Source organism: Seriola dumerili, unplaced genomic scaffold (genome assembly GCF_002260705.1).
Source record: "Seriola dumerili isolate Sdu_G_001 unplaced genomic scaffold, Sdu_1.0 BDQW01000302.1, whole genome shotgun sequence".
In the NCBI taxonomy this organism is placed as follows: domain Eukaryota; kingdom Metazoa; phylum Chordata; class Actinopteri; order Carangiformes; family Carangidae; genus Seriola; species Seriola dumerili.
Genome location: NW_019174557.1, coordinates 644,871 through 662,287, shown reverse-complemented (window position 1 = coordinate 662,287; position 17,417 = coordinate 644,871). Strand labels below are relative to the sequence as shown.

The window sequence follows — 17,417 nt, the reverse complement described above, 5'->3', positions numbered from 1 at the left end:
AGTCCATGCTCCGTGTGTGCTGGCTGAGCTCACCTGGGCTTCAGGTTCAGAAATGCCTCCACACTGGCAGAGTGGAGGGGTGGGAGGGCTCCGTGGAGGGCAGCAGGGCAAGTGATGTGTCACTGTCACATCCCTGGAGCAGGGCTGTCTCATAGATAAGCTGAACACACCTTGCAAACCTTGATTAGCCTTACCTGATTCTGTTGTAATCTCTTGTGTGTGTGTTGCAAACCAGCTCACATTGTACCTGATAACTCTTGAGATGGCAGTATCTACCGTCAGCTGCACCTCCACACCTGCTCTTATTAACCTGTAGGCTACGACTTACCTAAATAGTTTACTGGTTTTGGTTCCATTTACAACTGTGTCCATTTATTTGAAATTTAAAAAAACAAAAAATCTACCTACTTGTTATCTAATACTCTGCTCTGTTACATCTGTCATGCACAGGCCTCAGAGTGATGATAGTTCCAGCTGGTGGACCCTGACATTATTCATAGGAGAGGAGTTGCAGAGAGGATGGCTGGCAAAGGTTTATCCCACTAACTGATAGACCACATGTGGGTGGTGTGGGGGTGGGGTACAGGAAGTGTGTGGTTCAGGCACCACTTCACTTCATGTATGTGTGTATGTTCTATTTTTGGAGCACAATGATATAATTTTTTTGTATCAGTCTATTGATTCTCTTAATACAGCTACCCATCGGTCAATACTTCAAAATATCAATGACCTAAGTTTAGGCCTATAAAACTGTTAAGAGAACTTAGAGGAGTAAAGTCAGCCTGGGCCATGCTGATGCACTGAATTTCCATGGAAGCTGTGACCTGACAATGTTAAGTGAGGACAGGAGGGGAATCCAACATCCTCTTTGACAGCCTCTGTCTCTCCCTGTCTCAGTGTCATACACACACACACACACACACAGTCACCACTGCTGCACTTTTAGATCCAAATGCAAAAGTGCCCTTTGTCAAACTTAATTTATTCTGGGAATATCCCAGGATTAGGAAAAAAAATCAAGCCTCCATGCTTCATTTTTATCCTTTATCCTTTATACACTCAGCTGCCATTTTATCAGGTACATCTAGCTAAAACTAATGCAATCTAATGCAACAGTCCAGCAATACAATTACCTTAATGAACATTATGATGTTACGTTTTTATGGAAACTGTTTTAGAGAGGTGTTCATTCAAATGTGCAGGTGTTTCTAATATTTTCTACATCAATTTTATACCAATGAGGGAAGAAACCCCTTTTATCATAAAATAATATTGATACATTAATGGACATTGATGTTTTTAAAATATAGGTAATTTGCACCCATGTGCCAACATATCACACAAGAAGAGCACTTCAGTGACCCAGGTGCCCATCTGGTTAGCTCTAGTGCCCCCACATAAACCTGATGACACTCACATGCCACTATTGATCGTCCTAGGTGACCCTCTGCAGACCAATGCATCCAAGTACCAATCTGCCAAAATGTTCCCATAGTGCTATTGTGATCAGCCCAAGTGCCCTGCCACTCTGGTGTGACCTTAGCTTAACGAGAACGAACCTTAACCCTCCAGAAGAGGTACTCTGTCATGCACACCAGTACAGATCAGACACAAATGATTTCCAGTCTGGTCTCTCCTGTTATGTCATGGATGGATAACTGGGGCAACAAAGGAAAAAAGAATACAGCTCTATTTTTAGGTTTATCAATAAATGTTATAGACTATTGATTGTGATCTTGTCTCTCCCCTCGGTCTCTTCTTCGCTGGAGCAGCTCTGGAAAAACAGAACTCCATCTTGAATCCTCTTGAAATCCTTTTACTGAATTTTGAGTAAAAATATCTTTTTTTTTTTTTTAACGTACGTAACCACATGCAAGAGGTAATCAATGTCTTCATTGTCAAGTAGCATCTAAGTGCAACAGCATCACCTAGGCACCATACAAGGCTATTACAACATTTTATTATTCCATTCTTAATGGGAAATTCTTGACATTAATCAGATACAAATAACCCAGCTCACAGCTGCATTCGGACTCAGAGAAAACATTATTGTTGTAATCAGTACTATATGGATACAGCCAGCACTTTTCTTTCTGAACCTCACATGGCTGGAATACACTTCCAACTGATTTTGATAATCCTGAAACCTGTGGTAGAACACTGGGATAAATTTTTAGGGGTACGTGAGGAGATTAATGAAAGAGGACAGGAAAAAAAATTAAGTTTTGATGCACAAATCTGTTCTCTCGCTCTCTTTTTCTCTAATATATATATTTTTTTGTGAAATATTGTTTACTTGTTAGTTTTTGGTCCTCAAACAGTTGACTGAAGAGTTAAGAGGGGAAATGTCTCTTTGGTGGAACTGAAGACTTTTGAAAAATGAATAAGGGCCACAAAAAAGACACATCCCAGTGTGACTTGTCTACTGGTTGTCATTATCTGTACAACCAGTAGAGGACGTAGTTCGACTTTTTGATACCCTACGATGAGCCTTGAACTTTCAAAATAAAAGATCGTGTTTAAAATTCAACTTCTTACTTTATGTGCTCTTTGCGGCTTGGCATACCAATTAAACAGTAATGTATGATTATTTGAAAATAATTCGCCCCGTTTAGTCGTTATGTGTATTCACTGAGAAACTTAAAAATGTATATACTAACAACAACAAAACATTCCTCTGCTCATGGAACCTACCTACCTTTTTTTTTTTTTTTACTTCCGGGTTATGTCAGTGTTAGCTGGAGCAATGACATTGTACCAAACAGTAAAGAAGTCAGCCTTGCCAGTGGCTTACACTTTGTTATTTCACATGCTTTGAAAAGGTGACATTAACACTGACATTGTCGTCAATATGTCATCCACCACTACGGGTTTTTCGCAGGAGCAGCAGCGCAACGGAGCACAGGTAAGCACGACGGTAAATACGCATTTTGTAGGCTAACAATGTGCCAAGGTGTTAGCTGGCTTAGCGGTAACTTTAGATGAACTGCAAGTGCTAACGGTCTCGTAAGAAACGACGCCTGTAGTTGCCTGTTGTTTTTATCGTATTAGTTTGTCTGAAAAGTGGGACTGTCTGTGTAGCTTTCGTGTTTTCTGCTTGTTATCTAACAAATTTGTGGTGTATGTGCCAACCTGTAGGCGCCAGTGGGCATGGACTACATCCCCACAGAAGATGAGAGGAGGGTGTTTAGAGAGTGCAACCAAGAGAGCTTTTGGTACAGGTGTAAGTTTATGTCTTGCACATACAAGTCAGATGATGTTTTTTAAGGGTACAAGGTGGAAAGCTGTTTCTCTGACACTTCTGTCTCGAGTCATTGACATCTACATGCTTCCTTAACAGCGGTGCCCTTCTCTGTGGTCAGCATGGCTATCACTCAAGCCCTAGTTGCCAGAGGTAATACTACAAAACAAATCAACAAAATATAAGTAACTCGGATATAAATTCATCTTGAACTTTAATTTGACCCTGTTCTGCTTAAATCTGTAGGGACGCTGTCTGCATCTCCAAGGTTTGGATCGCTACCCAAAGTGGCCTGTAAGTTCATAAAGGTTAAAGCTGGAAGATAAACACACACGGATTCCTCATATTAATGAGTAGACACCTCTCAGACTACTGTTAAACAACTTAACCACACCACAAACTCTAGCCTCTACAATGACCACTAAATTGAATCAACACCTCTGACAGTTTAGTACTCTAACACTAACAGAGTTTATAAAGCTGGAATAATTTGAAAGTTGTTTTCATGGATGTGATATGAAACTAGACATCCTAAGCCAAAACAATGTTGCATCATCCTTCCTGAGGTGTAAAAAAAAAAAAAAGATACTTAAAATGTCTCATATGCTGAATTTCTAATGGCTCCGTCTTTGTTAGTAAAGATTTACCTATCGTTTGCTTGAGCAATTATTTATTTGTTTTTCGCTCCAGTTGCTGGCTTCTGTGGCTACCTGGCTGGGAAGATGTCATACATGAAAACGTGCCAGGAGAAGTTCAAGAGGTTGGAGAACTCCCCTCTGGGAGAAGCCCTCAGACAGAGGACAAGACTGCCTCAACAAAAGTGAGTACCACACACTTGCATACTACTGCATGTTTTTAATCTACCAACTACCCCATTACCACTATTTTGTTCTCCGCAGTTCCAGGGGTCCCCAGTCAGAGCTGAGTGACTCAGACACCCAGTCATTGGACCCCATGTTCCAGCCAGCAGAAGCCCCCAGCCAGATGCCCAGCCATGCCAGAGATTATGAATATGGCTTCAGGCCAGAGCAACCCATGCAAATGGACAGAACAGATGACTTCAGTGCTCCAGGTAACACAGAGAGTCACTGTATGAGCTTTTCAGAAACAGTGCACTAATGATCATCGTTTGTGCAAATGCCTGTATTGCTCTTGGACCAGCTGTTCAGTGTAAACCAATAATACAACACTAACTTTTGTTAATCATCACTGTAATCACAATAATCTTTGCCAGCTATTAACGTTTTCAAATGACAAACCATGAGGCCAAGAAGAAGATCACAGCTTCACAATAAAGCACACGGCAGATTTAGATGCATTGTAATACTGCTGCTAAATGTGAAACATTGTTACCAGTTTACAATTGGTCAGATATTTGTAGAATTATTACTGGATTGATTTTGCAATTCATTTTCAAGATGTTGGCCAAAGTCACTATTATGGCAATGTTTAGGTTAATGTGTAAGATTTTCAAAAAGCTTCAGTGAATGAAGTTGAAGGAAAAAACATTGCACTCAACCAAAAACAAAAAGGGAGCTGTAGATTGCTTAGGTCTGTAACCAATTATTTTCAGAATCAATTTTCATTTACAGATTATTTTCTAGATTAATTGTTTTCTATATATAATCAGAAAACAGTGAAAAATGTCACAATTTCCCAAAGCCCATGTCTTGTTTTGTCAAATGAACAGTCTAAAACTCAAAAGATATTCAGGGAAAGCATTAAATCCTTGCTTTTAAGAAGCTTGAACCATCAAATATTTGGCATTTTTACATGGAAAAATTACTCAAATGATCAGTCAATAATCGAAATAGTTGCCAAATAATTTCCTATTTGTGGACAAATTGTAGCTCTAGGTGTGAGCAGCTATATAAGGCCTTCTTTCCGGTGATGGACATAGAAAATGAAAAAATAGATTAAAAGGGCATTATTATAAATGTAGATATGCAAAAGAAAAACATGCAGCGACCTGTTTCTCTGTCTCTGTCCCCATCAGCTTCAGCCCAGTCATATGTGGAGGAGGAGGAGCCCAGGAGGAAGCCTATCCTCTATGAGGACCTGAGGCTCAAAAACAGAGAGAACTATGAGGTTACACTCACCCAGAAGGCTGAAACACTGCTGAAATCAACACCTGAGAAGGAACGAGAAAGACCCAAGAAAGAGGGTAAGCTGCTACTGCAGAGATGTGGAAAACACTTGCTGGGTTAGGAAAAGTTAAGGGGTTAATATTCAAGTACATGTGGCTTTAAATTCATTTGTGAAACAGACTTTTTCCGTTTTCTCTCTTATGTTACAGTGAAGAAGAACATCTATGGAGATGCATGGGAGGACTGAGCCCTTATTTGATCCTAAGATGTGATCTGTACTCTGGCATCACAGACACTACGATACACAGGCAGCTCAGTCGCCACTTTGCTCCCGTGTGACTTGGCCTCAGGTGTCACGAAGCTGTATGAGTTTCTGATCAGTATATATTTGTGTGTGAGTCAATTAAACCAAACTGATTTAGGACTAAAACGGTCTATCTCTGTGCTTTGGTATTAGTTTGAATCAAGTGTTTTCACCTTCACTAGCACAAAATGTAAATAACAAATACCAAAAACAATACTGAAGCTACATTTTACTGTTGTTAGTGTAACTTGCATGCACCCAAGATAGTTTGTTCACAAGCCACTGATAGTTTGTTGAATTTTCTCCAATAAAAGCATTAGTCTGGGGGCATGTACTGTATACCAAGTAGATTTATAGTTGAAAAGCTGAAAACCAAAAAACATGTTAACAATTCAGGTTTGAAGGGGAAGAAATTATGAAGTAAAATCAGTAAAATGGCCAATTAGACATCTTGCTGACATCATGATCAAGTGACACAAACTACACTATACAGCCCAGAAGGTGCATTATCAAAAATTGAAATAGTTGCAAAAAAGTTGTAAGGATGACAACAATAATACATATTTCAATATATTTTACAAATATTTTTGAAAGGAGTACCACAGCATAACACTGCATCACCACATAGACCAGAAACAGGATTTTGGTGTACTGTATTTCATATTTTTTGTTTGATTACTTGACCATGACATCAGCAGTGTGCAATTAGTTTTGAATCCATACACTGTTATACCTGATTAAGACCTGGTTGGGTTGAAACATTACTTTTTTCCACTCTAATAAAGTTTACCAATTTGTGGATACTCACCATTTTATCTTGAACCGGGCATAAATAGAGGACAGGTTGTGCACACAACTACCTTTCTGCAACAATTGGGGTTTTCTGCATGTGAATTATAGAGTTTTGGTATGGAGATTTTATACTTTATATACATATTTATTTTGTAGAAATAACAAATATTACAAAAGACACTATGTAACATTTAAACGTATGTAGAAAAGTCAGCCAAAACATTTAAACATTCAGAGAAATGTAATTTGTTCATTCAAGAAGGCAGAGACTCCACAAACGGTAGCTTAAAGCACATTGTCAGTTGACGGTTTGTTTCTCTCCCAAATATTTGACATTGTAATCCACACAACTCAAGGACAAGAGATGGTGTAGGTTAACCATCACCTTATTATGGTTCAGGAGAGGCAAATAAAGCAGTTTTAATAGAATATGACTTATCTGCATATTTGGAGTTTTGTAAAGCAATCAAGTGTATGAACTAGAGCTGAACATGACTATGAGCATGGTGGTTGTGGCTGTGGTTGCAGCTATGACCGTGACTTAGCCCAAAGCTATGTGTTGACCCATGCCCATGAAGATGAACAGGTGGTGTGGGACCAGAGAGAGCACTGGTTGAATTGGGCCAGCCTTCATATACCATGGCTCCCGTATCAGCAATGTTGATGCTGGATAATGGAGCATAAGCCTGGACCGGGTAAGACCCAGGTGTTGGGTTGATTCGTGGAAGCAGGGTCTTCCTCCTCTCCTCTGTGGACGAAGGGACAAACGTAACACCGCTGATGTTCTTCAACAACCTGAAAGGCATCATCTTCTCCAGAACGCCAGCCCTGGCCTCAGACATGCTCAGAAAAGAGAGCCATCCTTTCCCATACATCCACCCAGTCAGGATTGCAATGACATTACAGAGAAGCACACAGTGCGGAACGAGGGCAGTGGTGGTCACGAGAAACACCCAAGGGAGCGCCATGGTGGGGAAACTGACTCCGCACAGGAATCCTTTAGTCATCTTTGTGTGCATGGTAGTCAGAGCCACACAGGCCAGGGCCACAGGGACCAAGCCTTCGGTGGGAGCCCGGCTACTGTCATCCTGCAGAAGCTCCAGGAAGCTGAAAAACAAGCCGGTGGTGGTGGACAGCAGCAGGAACAGGAACAGGAACCGGACCGTTCCGACACCTTTCTCCAAGCTGCCACCGAGAACCACCAGGGCTACGATGTTCAGGAGAAGCTGAGCAAAAGTTTTGTGATAAAAAGGGTGCATGAGAAGCCGGTGGATGTGTCCGTTTTGAAAAACAGCGGCGCCAACGCTGAAGATCCCCTGAGTTAAGCTGAAGTACGTTTGGATACCAAACAAAACACACGATAAAAGGACCACTGTGATAATCCCGCTGGTGATGACAGGAACAACGTCTTTGAAAATTTGTGAGATCATGTTGAAGTAATCCGTTCGTATCATTTTGCCAAACAATTTAAGTAATTCACAGCAAAAGTTAACCCGGAATTCACCAAACCAACTGGTTCAATTGTCTCCACACTTCTTAACCAGGAAGTACTTACTTATCCAGACGATGCCTACTGCAAAGTTTGGGGGTTTATACAGTTGTCGATCTTGATCAGATGTAAAATAACATTTTACGTGCATAGATTATGTATTTTCAGACGGCAGCACTTAAACTACTATTGCTCAATCGTTTCTTTCAGAAATATATGTGTGAAGAATAAGACTTGCTTGAGTGCTCTTCTGGTCAAACCTTTCAAAATAAAGCATGTATTGACACACTGTGGCACATTTTCGACTGGATGTCATCTTTAAATACGTAGATTAATTAAAGCATCCGCCCATATTAAACCTTATTTGACTCAGAACTGCAAAACTGAGATATCCATAGCCTGCTGGGTTTAGATGAAGGCTAAATGTAACTTCTTACCAACGTTCGTGTCATATTTTGAAGGAGCGTTGCACAACTTCCGGTTATTCTCATTAGATATTAATATCATTATTATTATTATTGGTAGTAGTAGCAGTAGCAGTAATAATACCACTTTGTTATCATTTTATAACAGTTCATCCCAGTCTTGAAATCCAACTACATGCTGACAATGAGCTGCATGCAACAGCAGCAGTGATGGGAAGTGATAAGTACTTTAATTTATTGTCTTATTTATAGTAATTTAATCGAATTGTAAAGATTTTAAATACGGAATATTTGATCATCTAGCAGAATATAATGTACTGATTAGATTAAACTACCCAACATTCTTTTAAAGTCTATATACATATACATATGTATATTCTTATTCTCTTTTCATTTAAAATGTCCTTTGGTCTGGTATTTTTCCAACAGAAATACACTTTATGTATAATTATTAGACACAAGTGTAGAACAACAAAGTATAAAGATGAACGCAAACAACAAAGATTAAAAAAGCCGTTGGTTATGACAGATTAAAGAAAAAAACATCACAAAGACACACAATGACACAAATGACATACAGGGATATGTATTTTGACAGCGTTTCTGTTCTCACAGCAAAAATACAGATATAGTTTTTAGTTTCACAGAGCAGGAAAACAAGTTTTTTTTTTTAGAGTATTTACATTTACAAACATATAATTTGACCATATATATGATTTAAAAAAAATACTTACGTTGTGTTTATCATACTTGCTGTGGTGAAATAAACTGAGTAACACATTTTCAATTTTTTTTTGCAAGCACATAAAAATGAATAAATGAATGAATGAATGAATGAATAAATAAATAAATAAATAAATAAATAAATAAATAAATAAATAAATAAATAAATAAAATAAATAAACTGACGTAAGCACGTCTGTCCCCCTTCCGGTGTCGTGCGGTTACTGCGGCGGATGTTGATGTTTTGTTTCGGAGCCTGCTAAAGGATGTGAGCTGAATCGTCTTCGGGACGGGTTGATATTTTCCGTCGTTGTCTTCACGGTTCTCTTTGTACAATTTCTGCAGTAAGGTATCGCTGTCTGTCGGCATCGTGTCTCTCCCGGTGTCTCTCCCGGGAAGCGCGAGGCCGAGTCGTGCGATGATGGAGGACTTTGATGAGATCTACGAAGAGGAGGAGGAGGAAGAAGAGGACGAGGACAGGGCCGCGGAGGAGCAGCTCCTCAAGTACGCTCCGGACCCGGTGGTTGTGCGAGGATCCGGCCACGTCACTGTGTAAGCAACCGGCGAGGCTCACGGGCAGTGAGAGGGGAGTTCACCGTTGCCATGAACTGGTCAGCGGCCGGGGAGCTTCGTGGTTAGTTGGCCGCTAGCTGAGTTAGCCGCTGCCGGTGACCTACCGTAGCCAGCTAGCTTCAGTTAGCAGCAAGCTAACTCTGCGAGGAGTGGCTGATTAGATTTAGCTTTCGTTTTAGCTGAAGAACATGACCTACTAAAACTGTACTTTTGATAGTTTGGAATGCTGTTTTATAACCTATTGAGAAGTCATCACTGTTTGTTCCGTTATTGATTCCACTATGTGAGGACTTGAACTCAGGATCAGACTCGTTCAGGGCTGCAACTAACAATTATTTTCTTTATCCACTGATGTCATTACTTTTGCGATAAATCGTTAGCCTGTCGACCAAAAATAGTAAAAATGAATTGTCCGTTGCAATTTCCCAGTCCAAAGTGGTGTCTTATAATGTATTGTTTAGTCCCACTAACAGTCCAAAAACTCAAAGGTATTCAGTGTATTGCGATATAAAAAGGAGAAAAACTCAAAATCTTCAACTAATGTTGCCATTTTGCTTAAACAGTTACAATGATTTATTGACAAATTTTAATTGTTTGCACTGTAGTCGTGTGAATTAATTTTGTAACAGGGATTAGTAAGTATGTAGTATATCTGATTTTGTCATAATTTAGGGAACTTGTATGGAGATGATTGGGTGGAAAGTGATCCCAAGTTCAGGCTCAAGTTTCTTCCTCCCCTTTAATCTTTCTACAGTAACTGTTACAACTAAATCACAGAAATAATACGACTTTACTCCAAAATAAATAGAAAATATCTTAGAGTACATGTCTACATGATAGAATAGAATATTTTCACTATTTTTGCTTGATTGATCATCACTAGTTGCAGGTCAGGAAATTGTTTTATGGATAATTGATTCAGCCCTTGGCTCATTGTGCTGTTGTAGCGAGAATGCCAATGTTAAATACTGTACTAAGGGCACACATTTTTCTAAATTGTGCTCACAAATGAGCATTCCTACTCTGGAATTAATAATCCATGTGCATCCTAATCTGAATTAATATATTTTACCCTCAAATTGATAATTTCAATGAGAGGCAGGCAACTATTTCCAGCAGAAGTTGTTGTAGCAGGAGGAACTGAAGTTACTGGACATTGCACCCCACGAGTGAATAGCACCAGTAGTAGACTTGACATGACAGGTGTTTGTTTATTCAAGACAATTATCCAAATACAGTGTGTGTATACTTATGCATAACAGTCTACTTTTTTCCCCCCTCTCCCCTACAGGTTTGGGCTTAGTAACAAATTTGAGTCAGAATTTCCTTCAGCACTTACGGGGAAAGTGAGTGTCTTCTTTTTATTTGTCGGTACATATTAGCTGTGGCAAAATCACATTCTTGCATTTCCTTGACTTCAAGAATTACATTATATTCAAGCCACTAACCGACATAACGTACAATGTAAACATGCTTCCCTTAGGTGGCACCGGAGGAATTCAAAGCCAGTATCAACCGTGTAAACAGCTGTCTGAGGAAGACGCTGCCAGTGAATGTGCGGTGGCTCCTGTGTGGCTGCCTCTGCTGCTGTTGCACGTTGGGCTTCAGTTTGTGGCCTGTCATCTGCCTCAGCAAGCGGGTGAGATGTCAACCCACACTGTCCCTCCCTCATATGATCCTAATGTTTGAACACTGCACCAATTTTTGTTGCATTTGCAACATCACAGTAAATCCAAAACAACTAGGGATTCAGGAAAAAGCTGAATGTGCTACCTTTTTTGATGAAAACTCATATATCATGTAACGTCACTGATGCTTTTTAGACAAGAAGATCTATAGAGAAGCTCCTGGAGTGGGAGAACAGCAGACTTTACCACAAGGTGAATAGAGAAGACGCATACAGATATCTGTGTATTAGTGTACCTTGTTAGGAATGTTATATAAACTGATCATCACTGTTGCATTCTGTTTGCAGTTGTGTTTGCACTGGAGACTAAGCAAAAGAAAGTGTGAAACCAACAACATGATGGAATATGTAAGTATCTGCTTTTGTTAATGTTTGAGCTCTGTACTTGTTTTTGGGGTAAATGTCCCAAAATACTCGATGAAAGCATACTTACTCAGCATTTGGGACAAAATTTTTGTTAAAAAAGGCAAGGGTCTGAGCTGAGTTTCAGGTTCGGATCAGATGATAATACATGATCCAGGAAGGCTGGCTGTAGCAGGTTGAAGGCCTATCAGACACCAAAATACTGCACCCTGGTTTATAATGCAGTGAGGAGAGATTTTACAACTGAAAATATATATCACAGCTGCATTCATACTATCCTCAGTCGCAACAATCCCCAAGTTGACAGTAACCAACAGCAGAATTACAACATTGACATTACATAGTTATCTACCCGGAATGTGAGCTTGCATGTGTTTGATTGCTAAACATGGCTAGATGATGTGACACTGCATTGAAGCAGGAGTTGAGCCAGGATCAAATTTGTGCTGCATTTTTTTTTTTTTTATTATTTATTATTTTGTTTGTTTGAAACCTCTGCATTAGGCCCCTGCAGCAACACTACAGTAGTCTCCTTTAAAATGACTAAAGAGGTTGTGTTTTTTCACAGTGCTAATGTTGATTTGCATGGACTTACACGTCTCCTCTCAGCCTTGCACACACTAAACATGGGGGTGGGTAATAAATCCTTTATGCTGGTTTGAATGACAGTATAACCCAATAGCAATATATTTTGGGACAGTTCACTTTGTGATTATTCAGTTGAGAAACTGTACATTACGTAACCAGATGAGAATGTCAGATTATGGATAATACAGTGTATTAAATACCTAGGACGTCAAGGTACTTCACCATAATAATGTAACATTTCTGTGCAACTGATAGTGCCATAAAGAAGTCCTGCAACATCGATTTGCAATGTTGCCTTCAGTGGCCCAGTATGAACTGAGCTAGAAAGGTGATAGCTACTTCAGTAGAAATACTATCACACTACTATCTAAAAAATCGCTGTCATCTCACAGGAAATGCTCTTGTAACGTCCAAACCTGACTCACCACTAACTGCCTTTTCTCTTATCCCTTGCAGGTAATCCTAATAGAGTTCCTACCTAAGATCCCCATCTTCAGACCGGACTAGCGTGACTGCAGCTCATCTTAAAACCACCACTGCTGCCCAGCTCTGTCACAGAACCACAGTGGCTGTCAAGCTCCTGAATAACTACCCTTCCCAAAATACTACAATATTTTTGTTTACAGGGTAGCATCAATCAACTTTTCTCTTTGACCCGTTCTCCCACCCATACCTTATCTACACCCTTGTTTACAAATCCAGCATCCCCACTCTGGCATTGAAGTGAATTCACCATTGAACCATGACGGACGAGCTGGCACCAGCCTGTGGGACGTCAGGGGAGACCCATCCATGGGCAGTGTTATTAATTTTGGAGCCAGAGCTGGAGACTGGACCGTCGAACTCGAGTTCTGTGAGCTACAACTGGAATTTTGTCATCTGTATGTTCCCTATCCTAAGCACATGGCACAGTCAGACCATGATACGACAAACCCTTTCATACGTTACCTACTGTCACGCCGCCAACTTCACCTGCAAAAAATACACCCCAGTGCTTTTGTAACAGTTGGTTTGGTTCTCTAGATCCTTACTAGAGGCTGTGGAGGCAACATGATGTGGAACTCCAAAGGAACTGTCATCCAAATCAACTCTGTAGCGGACTAACTAGTCTCACAGGAACATGTTGGGCCAGTGGCCAAAAAAGCGGAACTCACTCTTCTTATCAACTACCAGACATTGTTATCCCTTTCACCTTCGTATCTCTGCACACTTACTGTGCATCACCCTAACCCAGTGACAATCACACACTTTGACTGTACTCCCCATAGTATGATTGGGCCTTTATGCTACGATGTTTACCTGGAACAATTTGTTTTCACCATTATGTGTGTCCAGGTGATGTATCCAGACCGGCTGCCTAGCAACTTCTTCTCAGTCACAGTGGAACACATAAGCTGGAAAGACAGCCACTGGTGACGTTGAAAGGAATTCTTGGTTTCTTTATATTTTTTTTAGTATCTCAAGTTTTGTTTACTGTTTTGGTGAAAGAGAGGCAGTCAGTGCTTGCAAACTTGGTGTGTGTGTGTGTGTGTGTGTGTGTGTGTGTGTGTGTGTGTGTGTGTGTGTGTGTGTCAGTCAAACATAAGCAAAAAAGACAAATCAGACATGAAGACATACTCTTTACTCTGTGAAGCAGGGTTCTTTCTCCTAAGTATTTCTTTGCCATAACTGATCTTTGTTACTTTTGTTGTAGTAATTTATAAGTGCATGAGTGTACATATTATATGTGCATTCATGAAATACGACTCAGTTTTTGGTTTTTTTTTGGGGGGGGGGGGGGGGGGTTTTTTTTCAAAAAATTTTTTTTTTTTTTTTTTTTTTTTTTTTTTTGTTTTGTGTGTGTGGGGGGGGGGGGGGGGGGCTTTTTTCTGCAAAATTATGCTTTAGTTGTTTCGTTTTTATCTCTATGGTCATGTGTCAACACTAAAGCACACAATCGCTTTGTCCTTAACAGCTTCACATGGCCTCTCCTCCTTATCTGCTGACCTCTGGCTTACTTATGTGTCCAAGTAAAGGATGTGGCTCTTATGAGAAAGTTCCTCTGTTTTAGATATAATCTGACTCATTACATTCAGAAGCCTGGGGTGACCAAGAGTGTTAAATTCTTTTCATTAGGTGTAATGTCAGCATTCTGTATCATGAAGCAGGATTACTAAAGTTAGCTTCATAACTGCACTGAGTAAAATCAGACTACTCCACTATCAGGAACATGGACTTTAAAGCTGCAGTATTTTTATATTAACAATGAAAAATGACTGTAAAGTGACATGGGTTACTTGTAGTGTTGAAACCTGGAGAAAATTATCACCCCACTCAGCAGTTTCTCCCAGCCCTGCAAAACATTTTTGCATCTTTCAGCTCATTGTTTTGGGTTTCTGGCCTGCAAATTTACTGTTGGTTCACTCATCACCTTCATCAGTCTTGTTTGCAGCAGCAGTAGCAAACAAGGCCACTAAATGCAGGAGCATTTTAGCATCTGAAGAGCCAGATATTTCCTAGGAATCAGTTGAAACTAATTGAGGGAGGGTGAATATTGGATATTCATCAGCTGGCCAGAAACATTGCTCCAAATGAATGCTAATGTTGCTCTGACTTTACAGGATATGTAAATAGGCAACTGTTTGCTATATCAACTTTATAAAGTGATAACGTGTCAGTTAATGCAGGTTCAAGGACAATAAAGTTGTTCCAGACTTGATTTAGTTCAGTTATCTAGCTAACTAACAATCCTGCTTTTGAGATAAAGCTGTAAGACTATATTTAAAAATGTCAACATGTTATAGATCATATCATGAAGCACATCTCAGTTTAATTAAACATATACTCATTTGCCAGCAAGTAGGAGAAAGGGGAAAACAGAAAAAAATGGCCTTTTTGAATGTGATATAGATTTAGTTTTTCCCACTCAGCACACTTCTTGATTTATAAAAACACCCAGATCCTGACTCAGACTGTGAGATTGCATATTGCAAGAATTTGAACAAAGCCACTTAGTTTTAGGTCACTGAGCTCTGGTTGATTGTATAGGCCACACTCAGGGGATAATACTAGATAAACAATATGTAGCATTGGAAAATCTCACCGTCAGGTATGTTCCAAAGTTGCACCAGGGAGTCAAGAATGAAATCACACATTACTTGAACAGTTGTAAAATGATGTATTTGGAGTTTGTTTTGAAATTGAAACATGCCCCTAAGAAAAAGACTAAGGAAAGGAAGCACATATACCAAGGACCCACAAAGCTCACAGTGTCTTGGTTTATATGTTAAAAGATCCAGATTCACTTGATTACCACTGGGCTGCCTATTGGTTCATCAGTCACTTTTCTATTTTTTTGATTGTGGTCTGTTCTGTGTAAATCAAGGCATAAGGCCATATGCAGATATCTGTGGTGTGTGCGCGTATGTGTGTATGCGCACGGTGTATGCAGATGCATATGTTCTTTGTAGATCTCAGACTGTGATTGAGCCCTGCACAGAAAATGAGTCATTTTTATATAATCTTGTGTGCTCTATGTGTGTTTGTGTGTATGAGGGAGAGAAAGGTATATGTACATATGACTCATGAGCAGGTGTATGTACAGTTATAAACTACCAATAAACAAGGCTATGAGCATCCTCCTCTGTAACGCAGTGTAATTTTTAATTTGAATGCGAGGTCACTTTTCCTGCTTGTTGACAAAGTTTCTATACAAATTTGAGATCACAGGATATGTAGAAGCACTACAAAGGCAACTGGATTTGCTACTTTTAGCCTTGAGGATGTTCATCAACTCTACTGATTAGTGGGCAGTTCCCACAAAGAAAGAGAGTCCCTCCCCCTCCCTACATTGTATGACCTGGATTCTAATGTGTAACCTTTCCAGCTGAAGTATCAGTATCTGGGGCTCTCAAAATATTTCCAACCTAAAATCGTACATTTCAGTTTGGTTACAGATACACTAGATTCTCAGGTTCATCAATTCATTAGGTTCGGTAAGGAGATTGGGGATAGCAGACTCTAGGTGAGAGTAACAAGACCTCCAGCACACAAAACACACAACAACTCACTTAAGGAAAAGATGGAAAAAATATTTATAAAGGCTTTTGTTCAGTATAATTTTTTGTACACTTCCCTTTAACTCAAAAGTCAGTTTTTTCAACCATTTCCACTCAAACTTACCATTAAAATAAAAATCTAGTATATGCAACCAAGGAAATACATTAACGAAAAAAATAAAACTTCAGTGAAGATAATACTCAGCCCTGGTAACAAATAAAATTTACATCTGTATTTTATTATCAGATTGCTCAGTTATAGTTCATAGTCTTTGTCTATTTGATTTTTCAACTTTCCTTCTTTCCTTTAAAGTTATGAAGTTTAAATCAGTTTTGCGTTTCTCTCCTTTGGAAAACAAATCCTCGAACATGGGCCTCTCTAAGAGTTTACTCAATAAAAAAAAAATTCTGAGATCTCAGAAAAAAGTGCAAATAAAAAAATGTATCCTCCTTAGTCAAGTTACCTTTGACTTGATTCCTACCGCCCCTTGGGCGACACAACGTCCACAGGTCTGTGTCCAGACAAGATGAAGGTGTCCACAAGCAGCAACAAGGATGCGGCAGCTCCGAGTTGTCCCACAATGAATCCTCCCTGCAGAAAAATTATCATGTCTTATTTTTCTTATTTCACTGTCCATAATAACATCATTAACACAGCTTCACTATAACATTTCTGAACTTAATAGTCGCTTTTTCTCTGTTTCAAATTAATACACATCTGACTCCACAATTGTTTTATTTTTTGAGCACAACACATTAGCTTTTACCGCAATGCATAAGTCAAATACACACGTCACTGTGCTTCACTAGAGCAAGTTCAACAGCCAAACACATTACTTTTACGTAGGTTTTCGGTCGCGATTATCCGACATCAAACATCCACACAGCTCATACCAACCATGAACAGTTCCACGTCACATAAAACATTATATCCTCAGTGGTTTTGCTTATGTTGTTTCTCAAAATACGTTAACTCACAATTCCACTCTGTAGCAATGAAGTGTTCATGCTAATTAGCTAACTTTGAGTAGTTAACTCACCAGGATGATCCACTTAATTGAGAAGAAACGCCCAAAGGAGTTCGTCCGATGATAATTCCACTCTCAAC

General features: G+C 39.6%; 3 protein-coding genes across 3 annotated transcripts; 2 read left to right on the top strand and 1 right to left on the bottom strand.

The window, feature by feature from the left end:
- The first annotated feature begins 2,729 nt into the window (after positions 1 to 2,729).
- On the top strand, positions 2,730 to 5,971 carry ociad1 (OCIA domain containing 1). Its single transcript, XM_022758628.1, has 8 exons — positions 2,730 to 2,905; positions 3,139 to 3,223; positions 3,341 to 3,394; positions 3,488 to 3,535; positions 3,932 to 4,061; positions 4,141 to 4,313; positions 5,238 to 5,405; positions 5,538 to 5,971. Exons 1-8 carry the CDS (start codon positions 2,852 to 2,854, stop codon positions 5,573 to 5,575), a joined length of 750 nt encoding a protein of 249 aa, XP_022614349.1. The 5' UTR covers positions 2,730 to 2,851; the 3' UTR covers positions 5,576 to 5,971.
- Positions 5,972 to 6,061: 90 nt separating this feature from the next.
- rhbdd2 (rhomboid domain containing 2) lies at positions 6,062 to 8,119 on the bottom strand. The gene has a single exon (XM_022758626.1). It carries the CDS (start codon positions 7,876 to 7,878, stop codon positions 6,904 to 6,906), a length of 975 nt encoding a protein of 324 aa, XP_022614347.1. The 5' UTR covers positions 7,879 to 8,119; the 3' UTR covers positions 6,062 to 6,903.
- A 1,165-nt stretch (positions 8,120 to 9,284) lies between these two features.
- Positions 9,285 to 14,039, top strand: chic2 (cysteine rich hydrophobic domain 2). The gene is made up of 6 exons (XM_022758629.1): positions 9,285 to 9,613; positions 10,926 to 10,980; positions 11,118 to 11,273; positions 11,458 to 11,514; positions 11,610 to 11,669; positions 12,729 to 14,039. Exons 1-6 carry the CDS (start codon positions 9,480 to 9,482, stop codon positions 12,777 to 12,779), a joined length of 513 nt encoding a protein of 170 aa, XP_022614350.1. The 5' UTR covers positions 9,285 to 9,479; the 3' UTR covers positions 12,780 to 14,039.
- Positions 14,040 to 17,417: the final 3,378 nt, after the last annotated feature.